The sequence below is a fragment of the Glycine soja genome, chromosome 7, assembly GCF_004193775.1.
Source record: "Glycine soja cultivar W05 chromosome 7, ASM419377v2, whole genome shotgun sequence".
NCBI classification, from domain to species: Eukaryota; Viridiplantae; Streptophyta; class Magnoliopsida; order Fabales; family Fabaceae; genus Glycine; species Glycine soja.
In genome coordinates this window covers 7,718,639-7,735,609 of record NC_041008.1, presented here as the reverse complement: position 1 = coordinate 7,735,609, position 16,971 = coordinate 7,718,639, and the positions used below count along the sequence as shown (strand labels likewise).

Here is a 16,971-nt window from a genome sequence, read left to right as displayed (position 1 = left end):
TCAATAACAATCTCATCTAAAATCAAGTTACGGGAGGTCATTCCATAACAAGCATAAAACATAGAAGTAAAAAGCTAACATTGAAGAATAAGATAAAATATAACACTATTTCAAAACAAAAAAAAATACATGAGAGCATAAGGTTCGGATACGATCTAACCCCAACAACGGAGGGTTTAGCTACCATCTCCATGAATAACATTCAAAAGCAATAAAGAAAGATGGAAGAAGAAAATTGGTGAAGAACTTAAAGGAGGTGTTTTTACACAATGAGGAAGTGTCTCCTAAAAATTAGCATGAAAATCTATTTATGGAATCCCAAAAATCTGCACTTAAGTGAATGTATGCTCAAGTTAAAAAATTTGAACTTAAAGAGACACTACAACTATGTAGTTCTACGCCTCTGACTAATTTTAGCTTAAGCTAAAAATTGTTTTGATGAAGCAAATATTCCTCTTGTAACTTTCTTTTTCATTTTCTCTATAGAAAAAAAACTTCAATTTAGGTCCTTCAATCCCAACTTAAGCATATTTGTTGTGATTTCCACTTTAAACTTTCATTAAGCCTTAAAAAAAATGTAATTCAATTCAATTCAATAACCTATAAAATAATCCATCAATAAACATATACAATCTCGCAAAATTACAAGTTAAAGAGAACAAATTACATCAAAAAGACAAACCAAATTTTAAATAAAAAAAGATTAAATAATTATCTAAATTCACATGTCTCAATTAAGTATTTTTGTCAATATAAATCACAATGAAGTTAATGTGTGTAGTTGGTTAAACTCAACCTGCTTTTTATAATTGCCAAGCCAAAACTCAACTTCTTTTTTCACTCTGCACGTTCCCAAATAATAATCACCTTATTTTAGAGTGGGCTCTTCCTAACTGGCATTACTAGTGTACTAACTACTTGTTCACAAATTTTCAAGCTCATCTTCCTTAACCTTTTCGAATGTTCAGGGAAATAACTTGTAGTTCAGGTAAGACTGGGTCAGCATCGGCGTTTTGCTGCTACGGCGCGTCTTCCACGGCGTCGTTTTGGGCTTCGATGTATCGCGTTAACGTTTCCGGAATTCTGTTGCCGTTACTCGCGTTACCATCCTCGGACTCGGTGAGAACGAGGTTGGCGCGGCACACAAGACACATGGTGTGGGAGAATAACCAATTCTCATCTGCAGGATTACGTGTAAAACAAAAGAGGGTGTGAGAATTTGGGGGTAGTGGGTTGTAGAGAAATCTTCTTCTCTTTCCTCATGGGTCTCTCATGAAAGGTCCATTCTACTCTCTATATTTGAGACTGTAAGAAACTCCATCAGTAAATATTACTAATACAAAGATAGTCCCTATATCACATTGTTACAGATTCTCTTAATACTGTTGATTATTTTTGTGTAACAGCATAGCCATTACACATTGTGAGAGGCTTAACGGTATTGGATCGGAAATCAGCGCACTGGCCTACGTAGACGGAGAAAAAGGTTGGTGAAAAGGGGTTTCAAAATTTTCCACGATTTTTTTAACAATTTTTGGAATTTTTTAACCCCCAAAAATCATAAGAGTAGTGGCATCCAATTGTTCCAATGAGGGAGTAACGTGTGCAGAATGACACTTAGGTATAAAAAAATTTCCAAGAACAAAATTCATAATTTACTAATTTTACAGGGAGAAAAACATTTTGTCTAAATTTTATGCAAGTACTCTGTACACTAGCAACAAAATCATGGAATTATACAATCTCAAACGTAAGCACTTCTAGAATTGCCTACATTGCTGCTAAAGCTTAGGATTTATATATCAAACTGGCTTATGTAGTTTTCGAATTATTAGAAAACTGGGCTACACTTTATTTGATTACAATTATAAAAAAAATATTTTATTTTAAAGCGTTAGAATTCCTACTTTTCAAAAAAGCTACTCAATCACACGTGAGAATGTATCTTATTCTAAAACGAGGGACCTAACGATAATGGCGAAGACACTTCTCTCACAAGAACAAAACAGAATCAAAAGATTGCCTTATAGCCTAGTGGCACCTCTCCATACCCCAATTAGTAAATATTCAAGAATTAGATAAATACAAGTCAGTCACAGAACAAATACCATGATAGTCATCAAAAAGGGTTCAACATTTAATCCATAAAGATGGCAGACCAAATGCATAAACTATTTTTCTTTTTGGTGTTATGTTCCAGTATAATTGTAGCCTACGAAAGAATCTTAAAGCTACAAAACCTATTCCACATCACCAGATCTACGATATGGCATGTATCTATGGTCCTTTGCAGCATTCCTCCTCCTCCTTTTCTCAACAAATGCTTCAAGTTTGCCAGATGACTAAAAATGATAGGTAGATATAGAGTTAGTAAAAAAGACAATCAAAAAGTGGCATAATGGGTGGGGGCAGGGGTACACACAGAAAGATGTTCTAAGATGTATACCTTTAGATGGTTATATTTTTCAATAAGCCTTTGCTTCCGTATTTCAGCTGCAAGGAATAGAAAAAGCAGTCAGCATCTATAGTTGATGTTTCATTTGTATTTAACTGCTTGATAAGTCACTAAATTTATTAGTTTGGTACCAATTAACCCTCAGTTAGATTCATAGCATTGCCAAGGCACCTAACTGTTATGCAAGAATGAACTACATTGCTTTCCAATACTACATAGATGTAGCTTTATATCCTACAGTCACTGTTACACAGTAACAAACTGTAACACCCCTTTTTATAGTTAGTAGGGCCATAGGCTGTTTCATGATTGAACTACACAGATTACTAGCATCACCATGATCAAACATATTGCAACTCTAAAACCACCGGTAGGTTACAACAAGTGAAAGTTAATTGCAGTCTCTCAAATATTGAAATTATTTAAGAGTTACAAGACATTCTGATCAAGTAGCAAAGGTTCCACATATTGAATATGTACTCATGTTGGATTTAGCAGGGGCCATAATTTTTCAAGTCTCTTACAACAAAGCACAGACAAACAAGTTTAACATAAGCAAAATTTCATTTTCAAAAAATATGGCGAGAAACAGAGAAATGAGGAAAAGAGAGGGCGTGAAAGGAAGAAGGATTACATTTCTTGAGATAAAAGGGACGTTTTCCCTGCTTTGTTGCTTCTCTCTCTTTCTTTTTGTGCTTGGCCAATATTTCTGCATCAATATGCTTCGCTGAATCAGACTTCAATTGTTTATCCTGAAAACACATGTAAATATGATCAAAGAAATTAATAAATATCATACTTTTGGAAGCAGAAGACAAACTTGTAAAAGTCAAGTACTTACAATCCATGATACACGTTCTTCTATTTCATTTATGCGCTTCGGGTCTTTATATTTTTTCAATTCCTTTTTAAGAGCCTGTTATACCGAGATGATGAAATGAGAGGAATTCAGAGAATGATCCATAGAGAAAATTCTACACTGTATAATCTGAAAGACTACCTGTCTTTCAGCAGGAAGATCATTTTCATACAAGAAATTATATCTCTTCCTAAACCTGCAAGTCCAAGCATATATATTACTACAAGTTTCCAGATTTAGTTGAAAGCGCTGTTTTAAAATAAAACAGGAACATAAAAACCACCGGCATTAATTTGTTCATGTCATAGGTATAAATATAATACAGCAATAATGAAAAAAAATCTATTAGAAAGCAAATGCTATTAGCCTATGACCTAGGCTAGAACTATCAATTATGTAATTAAATATTAACTCCCAAGCAAATGCTGCCAACTTAAAGGACAGGGCATTGCAAGAACCACTTTGAGAACTAGCGAACCAAACAGAAGATACCAATATTTCTCCCACATCCCTATAGTAAGGCAAACAATACTCTGATACTTATTGGTTATGCACTATGATACAGATCAGAATAAGAATCCTTCAGCATTATCTGACGCTGACAGGTTCTAAAACATAGTAGCACATGAGAGAGGAACTAGCTTCTTAAGATATTAAGTAGTAGCACATGGCCAGACATCCTCTAAAATAGCAAAGACAACCCAGAATCAGCATTGCTTTACACTAGTATGGAATTGCTAGAAATTTGTAATGATGATTGCAGCTAAGGTTATGGCATTTCTTAACACGTGTAAATGATGAATACAATAAAAAGGAAAAGAAAGAGCAGAAGAACAAAGAGCACATTTCCAGAGGTGAACATACCCTTCAGGGTCAAGTTTACCGCAAAGAGATTCAAATCGTGGATCACGTACAACCTGTCATTATTGAAAGTATACAACCTCAGAATAATATCCGGATATATAAAATAGAAAGATCATTAATCATATCAGTTTACAAAGTCAACATAATTTCCACAATTCCACCTCACATAGTACAGGCACTAGCATATTAAAACATTTAATAAGCACATACATAGCTAAAGACAATACAATAATTCACTGAACCCAGCTCATATCCAAAATCAACACACATGACAGCGAACCCAGAGTCTTAATAATCTGTGAGAATGCGTGTGAATGTGTAAAGCAAACAACAAGCAACAAACTGCAATCAGTCTTCCTCCTCTATATAAGTCAGCAAATGGCACTACAAGGTAGTAGCCAAATAGGTCTACACTATTAAAATTTTAAAATTCTATGCAAGCTACATGGCCTCATTAGACTTCGAGGAGTTAAACTAACTACTAAATGAATTTGATGAAAAGCAGTAACATAAATAAAATTTGAAAAAATAAATAGAACATTACACTCTACACAAGTAACAAATAAATCCACCTTCTTTGGAGCTTGGATGACCTCTCTAAACCCAGAAACTGGCTTCTTGCTACTAGCCTCCATTGGCCTAGCCAAACATTACACATTTATTAGCATCAGGTTTCATAGACACAAAAATCAGAAGGGAGGAAAAAACACCACTCTGTTAAACTACTACAAATACAATACCTATTCTTGTTGGCCCTTTTTAATTTTTTGTCTTCTTTGGGTTTCTGGAAAAATGCATGTGTCCCATTCGAGCGAGCTTTCTGCAACTCCTCAAATGTTACATCAGCCAGCTCCTTCTCTATCTCTTCCTCCTCTTCCTATAATCAACAAAATCAATCACACTTCACACACTCACTACGAACTTGATTTTGAAGAAACCCCAAAAGAAAAAACCCATAAAAATCACAACTTTACGACATTTTTTAAGTTACCCACATCTTCTGAGGAACTATAAGCAGAGGAAGACTCGTCTTTCTCACTCTCCTCGTACTGGGTTTCCATGGAATCTGGGACTCTGTCTCTTTGCTTCTTCATTTCAACAAATAAATCAAATTGGTCATGTCCCCAAGAGAAATAGAATTCAATTTTATGTTAAAAAAACTAAAAAGACAAACTGAGTCATGAATTAATATTTGGGAGAGAACCTGAGTCATGTGTTCAGGGTTCAATGCCGCGAGACACGAACGAAGGGTTCCTCCAATTCCGCGAGCAAGTGAGAAGGGAAAGGCAACTTATAATTGGTGGGTTGTTTGTGATTTGACGACAATCAGAGAATATTGAAAGAACCCTAACACGGTTATGAAACTTAGAAGGGTGTGAGGAGGGAATTTAGAAGATTGCAAGCCTCAATATGGGTTTAGGCCCCTAGGCCAGCCCGACCCACCGCAGGTCAAGGTGGCCAGACTCAATTAAAAAAAACTATTATCATCATATTTTCAGTCCATAGGTGAGGTGAACTTAATCAGGTTAATCAATTTCTTCGTCAATCCATCATATTTAAATAATATATTATTTCATTTTATTATTATTATAAATTTATAATTATTAGTTAAATCTTTATTTTGTAACAAGTTAGCACATTCAAATCAATTCCTATCTCCTAAGTCAAACTTAAAACAAACAGAGAATCGACCTTCTAAGCTTTTAACAATGTGTATTCGAGGGGCTTAATTAATTTTTCAAAAAAAAATTAAAATAACATATTTTTATCAATTTTTATATTAATTTTCTATATTTTTAAACTACTAAATTATTTATTAATATTTTACAAATACACATGTACGCACACACTTGCACGCATATGCACATTAATAAATAATTAGTTATAATATTTGAAAATTGATTATTTTAATATTATATACATTTTTTTACTGTTTTAAATCAAACTATTGGAATATACTAGAATATACCTAAGTCAAATAACTTTTTGCAGTTTCTAATTGGAAAAAATTAAATTACTACAAAATAAGCATTGGGCATATTCTCTAATGCATTTTTACACCAAAGAAAAAAATGTTAATCATTTTTTCTTCTTCTTTTATTCTCACCCTACTAAACAACTTTCATTTTTTGTCTTGTTAATAATAAAAGTATAGAAAATGTAATGACGCAAGCAGAATGTTACAATATTTTAGTTTGAGAATAAAATCGCAAAAAATTAATTTTTTTAAGTTGTTTGGAATAATTTTTTTTTTAAAAAAAAAACTTAAAAGTGGGTCGGTCCGCATAATCCACCAACTAGTGGTGGGCCGGACCAGGCTGACATTTTTTAGCCCACATGAAAATGCACTAGGTTGAGTTAGTCCACTTTTAGTTCAACCTGTTGCGGGCCAGCCCATGTGAGCGAAGCTGGTCCATTTTGACAACTCTAGTAATTCACGGGCACAAAAACAGGCCCAAATTTATTTTTTTGAAAAATAAAAATGAAAAGAAAAACAAAAGAAAAGTGATACCCTCTAAATTGTTTTGCTCATGGGTTATAATAAATGAAAAATATTATGAATATCTTTTTAAGGTATTTTTTAATATATTATTTTATTATTAAATAAAATTTATAAGATACTTGCTTTTATGAGAATTAAAATTATTAAATAAAAATTGAGATACTTGTTTTTAATAATCATAAATAAACTTAAAAGTGTTAAAAAAATTATGAAAATAATGTAAACAAAAGAAAAAGAATATAAAGATAGCACAAAGATGTATGGAGGTGTAGAAGAGAGAGAAGAATTATGTTTTATTTCATTTACATAAACAAAAATAATAAGAAAATTTTTAAATTTTTATCCTTTAAATATTTATGATATCTTTTAGACATTCTTATTAAACAAAATTATTTTATATCATTTATTTATTACAATGATTCAAATTAATATTTAATAATAACAAATTGATAGTCTGAGTGGTATTAACTTATCCTCTTAAATAAGTCATCTCAGACTCTCATGATTAAAAAAATTATCATTAAAGATAATCAATCAAGTTTTTTATGAAAATTAATTATAAAAAAATAGTAAATATTTTAACATAGTTTAAAAAATATATAATAAATAATGAACACTTTTCGTTTTTATTTTACCAATTATAAATTTTCTATTGGATATGTATAAAGATGAGATGTTGAATTTGTGTCAACAAAAAAAAAAATCATATTATCTCAAAATCTTCACCACAACATTGTATAAGCTTCTAGGAGTAACTTAGAAACTTTTGGGACAAAGTTCAAAACTAAAAATATTCAAATTTAAGACACTAAGATATATTTAAGTTAAAAATTTAATGTTATATATCAAATAGATTGATAATAGAACTTTATTTTCATGTACATTGCCCTCGTCTATGTACTAGTTGAAGAAAAATTAAATTAAATTTTAAAAACTAAAAATTGATTATGATTTTTAAAAATTTTGAAATTCACCTAAAAAATACCTCAAATGAGCCTAAATGAATACTTGTGGCTTAAAAACGAGTATAAATAGCATTTTAAAAACTTCAGAGCTACATCAACACTCAACAAAGCACACCTAACAGCATTGAGTGGAATAAAACTGTAAATTTATCACAACCAAAGACATAAAAAAATATTAAAAAACAAAATTTGTTCAATTATTAAGGCCGGAATTTTTTTATATTTAAAACATTTTAATTTTTTTAATTTCTTAAGTTGATCAAATAAAGACTAAATTATAAACGAATATACTCATTGAGTATGGTTCAATTGATAACTCATTAAATTTATAAGAATGGTTTGAAATTGATTTTTGTAGAACACATTCATGGGAAGGATTGGGAAATTTTGAGTGAATCTAAGTTCTTTAGAAAGAAATAGTCTCATCATAATTGTTCCTAAAAACCTGAACTTGTAAAGATATTTCATGGTTTTACTAGGAAGCTAAAGAAAATCTATTACTTTCTCTCCATGCATTTTCCAATTTTCTGGAAATCCCTAAATTATCCTTTGTTGTTTTTATTTCGAAATAGATATTCTAGAAGCATATTAAAACAATTATGAAAAAACTTTTCCAAAACATGTAACATGGGTTATAGAAGTGGCATTCCATAATTGAGTTTTTTAACACTCTATTTCCAAGAATAAGTATTCCGGAAGAATATAAATACAGTCATGAAAAACATTTTCTAGAAATATGTAAGTTGTGTTTCAAAATGAATTTTCTAGAATTGTATTTTTTAAACACTCCCAATTTCAAAATTGGTATTCCAAAAATAATATAAACATAGTTTTGGAAAAGTTTTTTCAAAAGTATGTAGCATGCATTTCAGAATTGTATTTTTTAACATTCCATTTTTCGAACAAATATTCTAAAATAATATAAATACATTTATGGGAAAGCTTTTCTAAAAGTATGTAGTATATGTTTTGGAATGATCATTTCCAAATTAGTATTTTTTAACACTCTTCTAGAAAAGGTATTCTAGAAGCTTGTACACACAATTATGTAAAAGATATTTTGGAAGAATGTAGTATGTGTTATGGAATACTCATTCCAGAATAGTAATTTTTTAGCAATCTCATTTTTAAAATAAGCATCTCAAAAGCATATAAACATGGTTATGGATAATGTTGTCCAGTAATATGTAGCATGGGTTTTAGAATTTTCATTTCGGAATAGAATTTTTTTAAAAACTCCCATTTTCAGAACTGGTTTTCAGAATCATATTTACACACTTATGTATGGAAAACATTTATGGAAATATGTAATATGTGTTATGAAACTAAGACAGTTGTTAAGGGTAATTTTGTCCACACACAGCTATTAGGGCGTTCAAGGAGCGTGCAGGAAGTAACGGCCTTAAAAATCACGTGAGCCCAATTTGTCCAAGACCCGCAAGCCCAAACATTAGTCATCTCCTTCACAGGAACCCTAAATCTGAAACCACCTTGACTCTGCTCTGCCACGGCTGAGAAAATAGCGACTCAGAAACACGCTCGTCTTCACGATCCTGCGATTCCGCTCTCCAACGAGTCTGCGCAGGATGAAAAATCGGGAGGCTAGCCGTCGGTGAAGAATCGCGCGATTCGCCAGGAAATCGCGATTCAAGCACGATTCATCCCCGATACAGAGATTCAACCACAATTCAGGAAAAAAAAACGAGACAAAATCCGTTTCGTATCAATAGGAGCTGGAATCGTATCGAATCGCGAGATACGGATCGTGAATCGTACGATACTAACTACCATGCATGCAACTCTTTCTCTAACTCTCTCTAGGCTTTTTTTTTTTTTTTGGGGGGGGGGGGGTTGTCTGTATGCATGTAACTATGAATTTGTAATGGTGGATTCCCTCTTATAAGTTGCATTATGCGGTGCTTATTGCACCTTGTTATATATATGAATACTTGCTAATGTGATTGTTTTCTAGGTAAAAGGTAACTGTTTTTTATATTTTCATTCAATCATGATTTCTCATATATGACCAAATTGTTGACTTTTACATGTAGGGTGATTTCTAATTGTTTGAAAGTGTAAAAATATTTTACTCTAGTGGTTTGTAAAAATTAAATTGTAGTTCGTAAAATATTTGGGGTATTGACCTTTGGCCCAGTTTGAATAAATTTCCTCCACAAGCATTTAAAGAAGAAGAAAATAAAAGGAAAAATGAATCAAACTTCTTTATAAGTTAAAATTAACTTATGCACTTCAGCTTTTGGAGAAGGCGAGAAGCTACATCAGAGAGCTTCTAAAAATGTTGAAGTACATAAATTGATTTTAACTTATGGGGGAAGTTTAATTTCATTTTACCTTCTTATTTCTTTCTACTATACGTACTTGCAGAGGAGTTTAACTAAACAGGACGTAAGACATAGATGTTGTCATTGATGCTAAGCTAGCTTCAGATGCATGTATATTTTGAGTTTTATTTCAATAAACTACGGAATTTTTCCTTTTGCACTCTTGATACAAATATTTAGTAACTATATGCTACCTCTAAAGGAGTTTTAGTTTACGAATTTGAAGGTTTTTAATGAGTTAGTTGAAACACTTTACACTTGTTTGAATCATGGATATTTAAGATTATTGTAGAAGTCTCTGGGTGATGGCTGGTTCAGAACCTGTAAGTGCAGAGGGAGAGAGTATGGCTGTGGATGCTGCCCCAAGGAAGCCCCGGATTCTACTTGCTGCTAGTGGGAGTGTTGCTGCTGTCAAATTTGCAAATCTTTGTCATTGTTTCTCTGAATGGGCAGATGTAAGAGCAGTTTCCTCAAGTGGATCTTTGCATTTCATTGATAGAGCATCAATGCCCAAGGATGTAATTCTATACACGGATGAGGATGAATGGTCTAGTTGGAAGAAATTAGGTGATAGTGTGCTTCACATTGAGCTTCGCAAATGGGCAGATATCATGGTCATCGCTCCATTATCGGCAAACACCCTTGGCAAGGTAAACACAGCTGCATTTGGATAAACTACTTAATGAAGCACTTATCAAATAAGTGCTTAGGTTGTTTCTACAATCAAAGAGAAAATAAGATTAAACTGTTTTTATATAGGTTATAAACTATTTTCAAAAGTTATTCTGGATAGCTTATTAAAATAAGATATTTTCATAAACTCTCCTAATCATTAAAACAAGTGTTCATGCCATAAGATAAGCCTAAATAAATTGTAAATATGATTTTCCAAACACATCATAAATTGACAAATAGTGGCAGATTTTGTCTCTTCTGCTTAGTCACCACAAGTTAAAATCATGGCTTATATTTTATTGCACATTAAGTTATAAAAGCTGGAATGTCTATGACATGCCTATTTATTCTGTGCAGGTGAGTTCAGTCAATGATATGTGTTCCTATCCATCTTTTGGTATTCAGTTTTCGTATGTAAATCTTATATAGGGTTTACATGCATGTTTCTGTTTAAGTACTTAAGTATTTACGATTGTCACTTCCTTCCTTTTCATAACTTAAGTATATGCTATTGTAGATTGCTGGAGGGTTGTGTGACAATCTACTTACATGTATCGTTCGAGCCTGGGACTACAGCAAGCCATTCTTTGTTGCACCAGCCATGAACACTTTGATGTGGAACAATCCTTTCACTGAGCGGCATTTCATCTCCATTGATGAGCTTGGCATTTCTCTCATCCCGCCTGTTACAAAGAGGTTAGCTTGTGGGGATTATGGCAATGGTGCCATGGCTGAACCCTCTACCATTTACTCAACTGTAAGGCTCTTCTATGAGTCAAAGGCTCAGCAAGGTAATGGTGATATCTGACAATGTTGACAATCTGAAACAATTATGAATGGTGTGCTAGGACTTGTCTTGACCCCTTGTTTTATTGCATTTGTATTTCTCTTGCATCTAGTCTGTTCATAGGTGGTGTGAATTATTTAGGACAAAATTTAGATGCAGTTCTTTAGGTGCTTTTGGTGACGTGCTCTAATTTGAATTAAATATCAGCATAGTTTAAAACTCCAATTCTAATTGGAGAACACCACCAAAAACACCTGAAAAACTGCATGCAGGTTTTTTCCTATTATTTGTTGCAGAAGGAATGTGCTGCAGACTCCTTTATGTCTCGTAGAGTGATGCTTGTATACCTCATTAATCACTGGACTAGTTGTGTAGGATCTTGTACACCCTCGGATATGTGCCCATGTAGCATCATTTCATGTGAAACTTTAGAAACATGTAAGTATTTTGCCATCTGTAGAATGGCCTCAAAATACTTGAAAAACATTATCTGAATGGGGATAGGGCATTTTACAAAATATGGCTTCAGGGTCACAAACTAAACCTGTTAGTGACTAAACAGCAAGCCACAAAATCTGAAGTTGCTAGCAATCAGACAGCAACCACAAGATGAACTTTTTATGCAGAAAAAATCAGATTATATGCAGATAATGACCTTTTAACGCTACAAAATGCAAACCTGTTGAATAACCAAACGGTAAGCATGAAATGAACATGTAAAAAATCTTGGCAAATCATCTTCCTTGTGCATTATGTGAATCTCAACTTCATTTTATACTACTATCCATCTATATGAACTTTACCTGTTGTCATAGGTAGAGCTGTGGTAACCTTAAGGTGAATGAAGGGGTAGTCCTACGCCCCCATTCATGGTAGTCAATAGCACTCTATAGCAGGATAACGGAGCGCAGCAGCCCTGAGTTACTATGGAAGTCGAAATCGCTGAGCGATTTTCAATAACCGCTGTAGCGGCTGCAATAGTGGTCTAAATACAGCTTTTCGGGTGCTACAGCGCACTGCCATAATATTAGACTTCAAATTCTATATTTACTCCAGAAACATCATTGTTTGGGTAAAAATTTACAAAAAAGTTACCCCTGTTTTGACCCTTTATTCCTTTACACATTACAAGATTATATTTTATCCTATGTTTTGTTCTTTCTTTCTTTATACTTTCCACTCAATTCACATTTTGTCAATTTTATTTTATCTAATTTGTTATGTTCTTTTTCTATTAATTTATCTGTGATCTTTCATTTTTTGGGTTTATTATTATGCTCTTATTGCTCTTAGATTGATAATGATTGTGTTGTAAACTATGAATTACGTATTATTTATCGTGAATTTCTTTAACTTTTAAAATAACGGTAATCTCACTTCTCCATCGCATTTGGAGTAAATCATACAAGTATTCAAAATATTTTTTTTACAAAGATCATAAATATATTGATTTATTGCGTATAGGACGGAATTTTACTTCAATAGGATAAGTAAATGATAAATTTTTTCTTTTAAATATTTAACACAATTATATAGTCAAAACTCAAATTTGAGATTGAGTTAAGTTAAAATCATTTCACGTTGGTTAATCCATACACTTTAGGTGAAGTAGAATAGAAAAATTGAAAGAATATTTATGAGCATTGAGAAAAAGGCCCCGGTAATTTACAATGAAATTGCAAATAACTATCAAGTAATTGAGTAGAAAAGAATTAGTGAAATAATGTCGTGCAAACAAATAGCACTTCAGCAATTTGGATGATAAATGGTTAATGAGTAGTTAATGACTATGAAATCCCAAATGAACTTCTCGTATTGCTCTCTTTTTTTTCACTTTCATGTATAATAATATGCAAAATTTATTACATGAAATAATGTCGTGCAAACAAATAGCACTTCAGCAATTTGGATGATAAATGGTTAATGAGTAGTTAATGACTATGAAATCCCAAATGAACTTCTCGTATTGCTCTCTTTTTTTTTCACTTTCATGTATAATAATATGCAAAATTTATTACATGAAGAAAGACGAACAAATTTCACTCGTGATCATTACAAAATTCTCAACAATCCAAATGATGAGATATGACGGTGCAGGAGTTTATCAATTTTAATCAAACACAATATGCCACCAAACCTTTGGTTAGATTCTAAACCCTAAACCTTTAACTGCGGGATGTAGATTAGATAAATTATGCACAAGATACCAACTACTTCACCGCAAAAGTAAAGGAATGATGCCAAGGAAGACATACCTATTTAGTATTTGCAAATTACAGGTTATGTCTATTAAGACGTTGATATTCGGAACATCACCCAAACAATTGTTAATGTGCAAGCACATGATAGTTGACAAGTTGAGTTTATGTCGATTAAGACGTTAATTTCAAGTGCCTGCTAGTCAATAATTGATGGAGAAAGCAAGTTACAATGTCGTGTGTATGCATCAAATTGTAACGCTAGTTTCAAAGTCATGCGTGTAAGCATCATTGGCACCTGATGTTACTGTCACAACACAACCACTATTGATCATAAAAACTTGGAAAAATAGCGTATGTAATGACATTGTTTGGAGTTTTTATACTTTCATTAGATTATAAATTATTATGTATATTTTTGTGTTCTCACATATTGATACAAAATATTTATTAATTTTATCTATAAATAATCTTGTTAAAATATTTGATTAATCATTTTAGTACATATTATTAATATACAAAAAAAAATTCACATCCGCAATTTATACCATTAAATTTATTTGAACTTTTTCTGTTCATTCACAAACTATATTTCAATTAAATTATGTTTTTTCTTTAAAAAAAAGTAATGATTTATGAATATCTCTGTATTTTAAATATCTTTTTAATATTTATCATTTTTCTCTATCTTACATTTATATCTTTTCTCTCTTTTTTCTTATTAGGTATCAATCGATCAATATTATTTTTTAAAAAAGGGTATGATAAATAAGGAGAATTGCAAGTGCCATTTCGGGAAACTTTTTGAATTGGATATACCTTTTGATATCATAGTCATGATGTGCTGTCCTTACAAGCCTAAAGTTAGTTGTTTTTATCGTATAGACAAAATGTAATGCGATGCTTTTGGACTTTCCATTCCCCTTGTCAAACCAAAGAGATTTCAAATGTGATTGGGCAACCTCTTCCTCTATAAGATAGTATTAAATAAAAAAAATTGTTTAATCCTTATATTTTCGACCAAATGTGATTAAACTTTTTTGAAATTTGTTTCTCAAACTTATAAGAAAAAACATGTATATTTAGTTCTTTCTAATTTCAAAAAATATTATGAATCTTTATAGAAGAGAAACTACATCTACATTTTTTGGAAGTTCAATAACTAAATTTATCGATGTAAAATGTTTTTAACCAAAAATATATAACTAAAAATGCATTTTTTCCCTATTATGTATCAAATAAATTTTTCCCTTTAATGCTAAAATTTAAATTCAAATACACAGTAAAATAAAAAGAATAAATGGAAGTATATAACAAAATATGTGACAAATTACAAAATGTAAAAGAAGAATTGACTATTTTATCCAAATTTACGGCAGTGTGTGAAGTTGGTCAGAAAAATACTCTTAATTGCCTAAATAATTTCATAACCAAACTATTCTTATTTTGAGCAAAACTAGAAGGAGTAAATCGAATACATTATCAAACACATAAATTAACTATTACAAAATTGTTTTAACTTAATTAAAAAATTTCACTTCGAATGATGGATATGTGATTATGATAAGTACTTGGAGGGAGATTTTTGTAATCCACAATAATCTTATCTGATTTGAACAGATTACTTCCAGTAAAAAATATCTAGGGTCTAGACAAAAAAAAAATCAAATAGAAATAAATAATGTAAAAAAATTATGCTAAATTTTCCCTCAAGACTTCTTTATTTGTTAACAACATAAGAATAAAGATGATTTTATATTTGAATTTGAATTTTAACATTTATTTTGACCTATTATTATTATTCTAGTTACAATTATTATTTTTTATTAAAGTTCTTATATTATTGTAATCTGATAGATACTATGTTATATCTTTCCCTTTAATGTTTAAATTCAAAATAAAATATAAAAAATGGAAAGATATAGCAAATTATGTGACAAATTACAAATTGTACAAGATAAATGGACTGTTCTATCCAATTTATCCTAATTATGAAGATGGTAAGAAAAATACTCTTGATTGCCTAAATAATTTCATTAGACAATTATCCTTATTTTGAGCAAATATAGAAAAATAAATCGAATAAATAAAACAGTGTGAAACAAATTGCCCTCGATTTTCTCTCCAAAACTCATATTTTTATTAATATAAAGATAAAGATATAACCCATAAAAATGTAAACAACATACAAATTCAAATTGTCAACAGTTTCTCTATAAACTGTACGCGATCTATAAACCATAATAATAATAATAATAAAGAGCTTTATCTTATAATAAAAAAAAATGTAAGAAAAACTCATTGAGTACAAACAGTTGTAAGAAATGCAATTTGTTTTCAAACTACAGAAAATCCAATTTACCTAAAATATAGGCAGCATGCCTCCCTCCGTTAAGTACTCATTCTGCAAAGTAGGACCCACATTGTTATTAAGGAATAAGAGATTCTAATTGTGCTTCCATATTCATCATCCAGCTAACACAAAGCTGGAAATTTTTGTCTAGTGATCCCAACCCAACAAATGGCATATATGGTTTTTCAATGTCCCTACCCCCCTTCAAATAAATAAATTAATAAGACAAAGAAAATCAAACTTTCTCTGTAAACTTTTACATTAAGAAAAGATGCACGATAAATTATTTTAACATGCATAGACATTTTCCAAAGAAGAAAAATATCTCACCTTAACAGTGAAGCAACTGGACCATGACATGATATTGAGCTTATCTTAGCCAAAGATGGAAGAAAAGTAAACAACCTTGTTATAGAAGAAGAAGAAAGGGATAAGTAAGACTTGAAAGTTAAATTTCATTTTCAAATAGTGCGTTTAAGTGTAATTTTAAAGACCCATTTGTTTGTATTTTTGTGAAATATGTATCTTTTTTAATAAAATCATGTTTAAGAAATTATACAAATAAGATAATTTTTTTAAAAAGGTAAAAAAAATTAAAAAATATTTTAAGCTTATATTAATGCTTATATCGAAATTAAGATCATAATTTGAAGTTAAAAAATCATTGTCAATTTATGATTTACAAATTATACTTATTCTACGAGAATAATCATATTCTATCTTTTTTTCAATGTGAAGAGAGATAAGAAAATAAGGGGAAAAGTGTGTAATAAAATAAAAATCATAATATAATAGGAAAAACAGGAGAAAAAGAAACAAATATAAGAGCTGTTGTAAAAATAATATAATTGAAAATAACACTATTGATTGCCCAGGCACAAAAAGACAATGGTAAAGGTAAATTTAGCTCCCCGAACTAAAAGTATTTATAGATTCGAACCAATCTAATGAAATTTATGATTCAACCGAA

The 16,971-nt window shown here is 31.1% G+C and overlaps 2 protein-coding genes across 5 annotated transcripts; one reads left to right on the top strand and one right to left on the bottom strand.

Annotated features, from left to right (window-relative positions):
• Window positions 1-2,008: 2,008 nt before the first annotated feature.
• LOC114418529 (ribosomal RNA processing protein 36 homolog) lies at window positions 2,009-5,654 on the bottom strand. 2 transcript variants are annotated; one of them, XM_028383940.1, is made up of 10 exons: window positions 5,383-5,654; window positions 5,174-5,263; window positions 4,919-5,055; window positions 4,751-4,817; window positions 4,179-4,231; window positions 3,456-3,510; window positions 3,297-3,371; window positions 3,090-3,207; window positions 2,447-2,493; window positions 2,009-2,342 (listed from the first exon to the last, which is right to left on the bottom strand). In XM_028383940.1, exons 1-10 carry the CDS (start codon window positions 5,389-5,391, stop codon window positions 2,241-2,243), a joined length of 753 nt encoding a protein of 250 aa, XP_028239741.1. In that variant the 5' UTR covers window positions 5,392-5,654; the 3' UTR covers window positions 2,009-2,240. The 2 variants fall into 2 exon arrangements, with proteins under 2 accessions (XP_028239741.1, XP_028239740.1); XM_028383939.1 differs by having other exon boundaries at window positions 5,174-5,266; window positions 5,383-5,652.
• Window positions 5,655-8,933: 3,279 nt separating this feature from the next.
• On the top strand, window positions 8,934-12,634 carry LOC114418528 (probable phosphopantothenoylcysteine decarboxylase). 3 transcript variants are annotated; one of them, XM_028383937.1, is made up of 4 exons: window positions 8,934-9,418; window positions 10,271-10,638; window positions 11,181-11,454; window positions 12,266-12,634. In XM_028383937.1, the coding sequence occupies exons 2-4, from the start codon at window positions 10,294-10,296 to the stop codon at window positions 12,289-12,291; spliced, it is 645 nt and encodes a 214-aa protein (XP_028239738.1). In that variant the 5' UTR covers window positions 8,934-9,418; window positions 10,271-10,293; the 3' UTR covers window positions 12,292-12,634. The 3 variants fall into 3 exon arrangements, with proteins under 3 accessions (XP_028239738.1, XP_028239739.1, XP_028239737.1); XM_028383938.1 differs by having other exon boundaries at window positions 10,281-10,638; window positions 12,270-12,624; XM_028383936.1 differs by having other exon boundaries at window positions 10,281-10,638; window positions 12,266-12,624.
• The last annotated feature ends 4,337 nt before the right edge of the window (window positions 12,635-16,971 follow it).

Excerpts from the sequence above, each read along its gene's own strand:
- LOC114418529 (XM_028383939.1), bottom strand. Across the intron at positions 4,818-4,918 it reads AAAAGGGCCAACAAGAATAG|GCCAATGGAGGCTAGTAGCA; the intron begins GTATTGTATTTG and ends ATGTTTGGCTAG. Across the intron at positions 3,372-3,455 it reads ATCTTCCTGCTGAAAGACAG|GCTCTTAAAAAGGAATTGAA; the intron begins GTAGTCTTTCAG and ends TCGGTATAACAG.
- LOC114418528 (XM_028383937.1), top strand. The coding sequence starts at position 10,294 with ATGGCTGGTTCAGAACCTGTAAGTGCAGAGGGAGAGAGTATGGCTGTG. Across the intron at positions 10,639-11,180 it reads CGGCAAACACCCTTGGCAAG|ATTGCTGGAGGGTTGTGTGA; the intron begins GTAAACACAGCT and ends ATGCTATTGTAG. Across the intron at positions 11,455-12,265 it reads TGAGTCAAAGGCTCAGCAAG|GTAGAGCTGTGGTAACCTTA; the intron begins GTAATGGTGATA and ends CTGTTGTCATAG.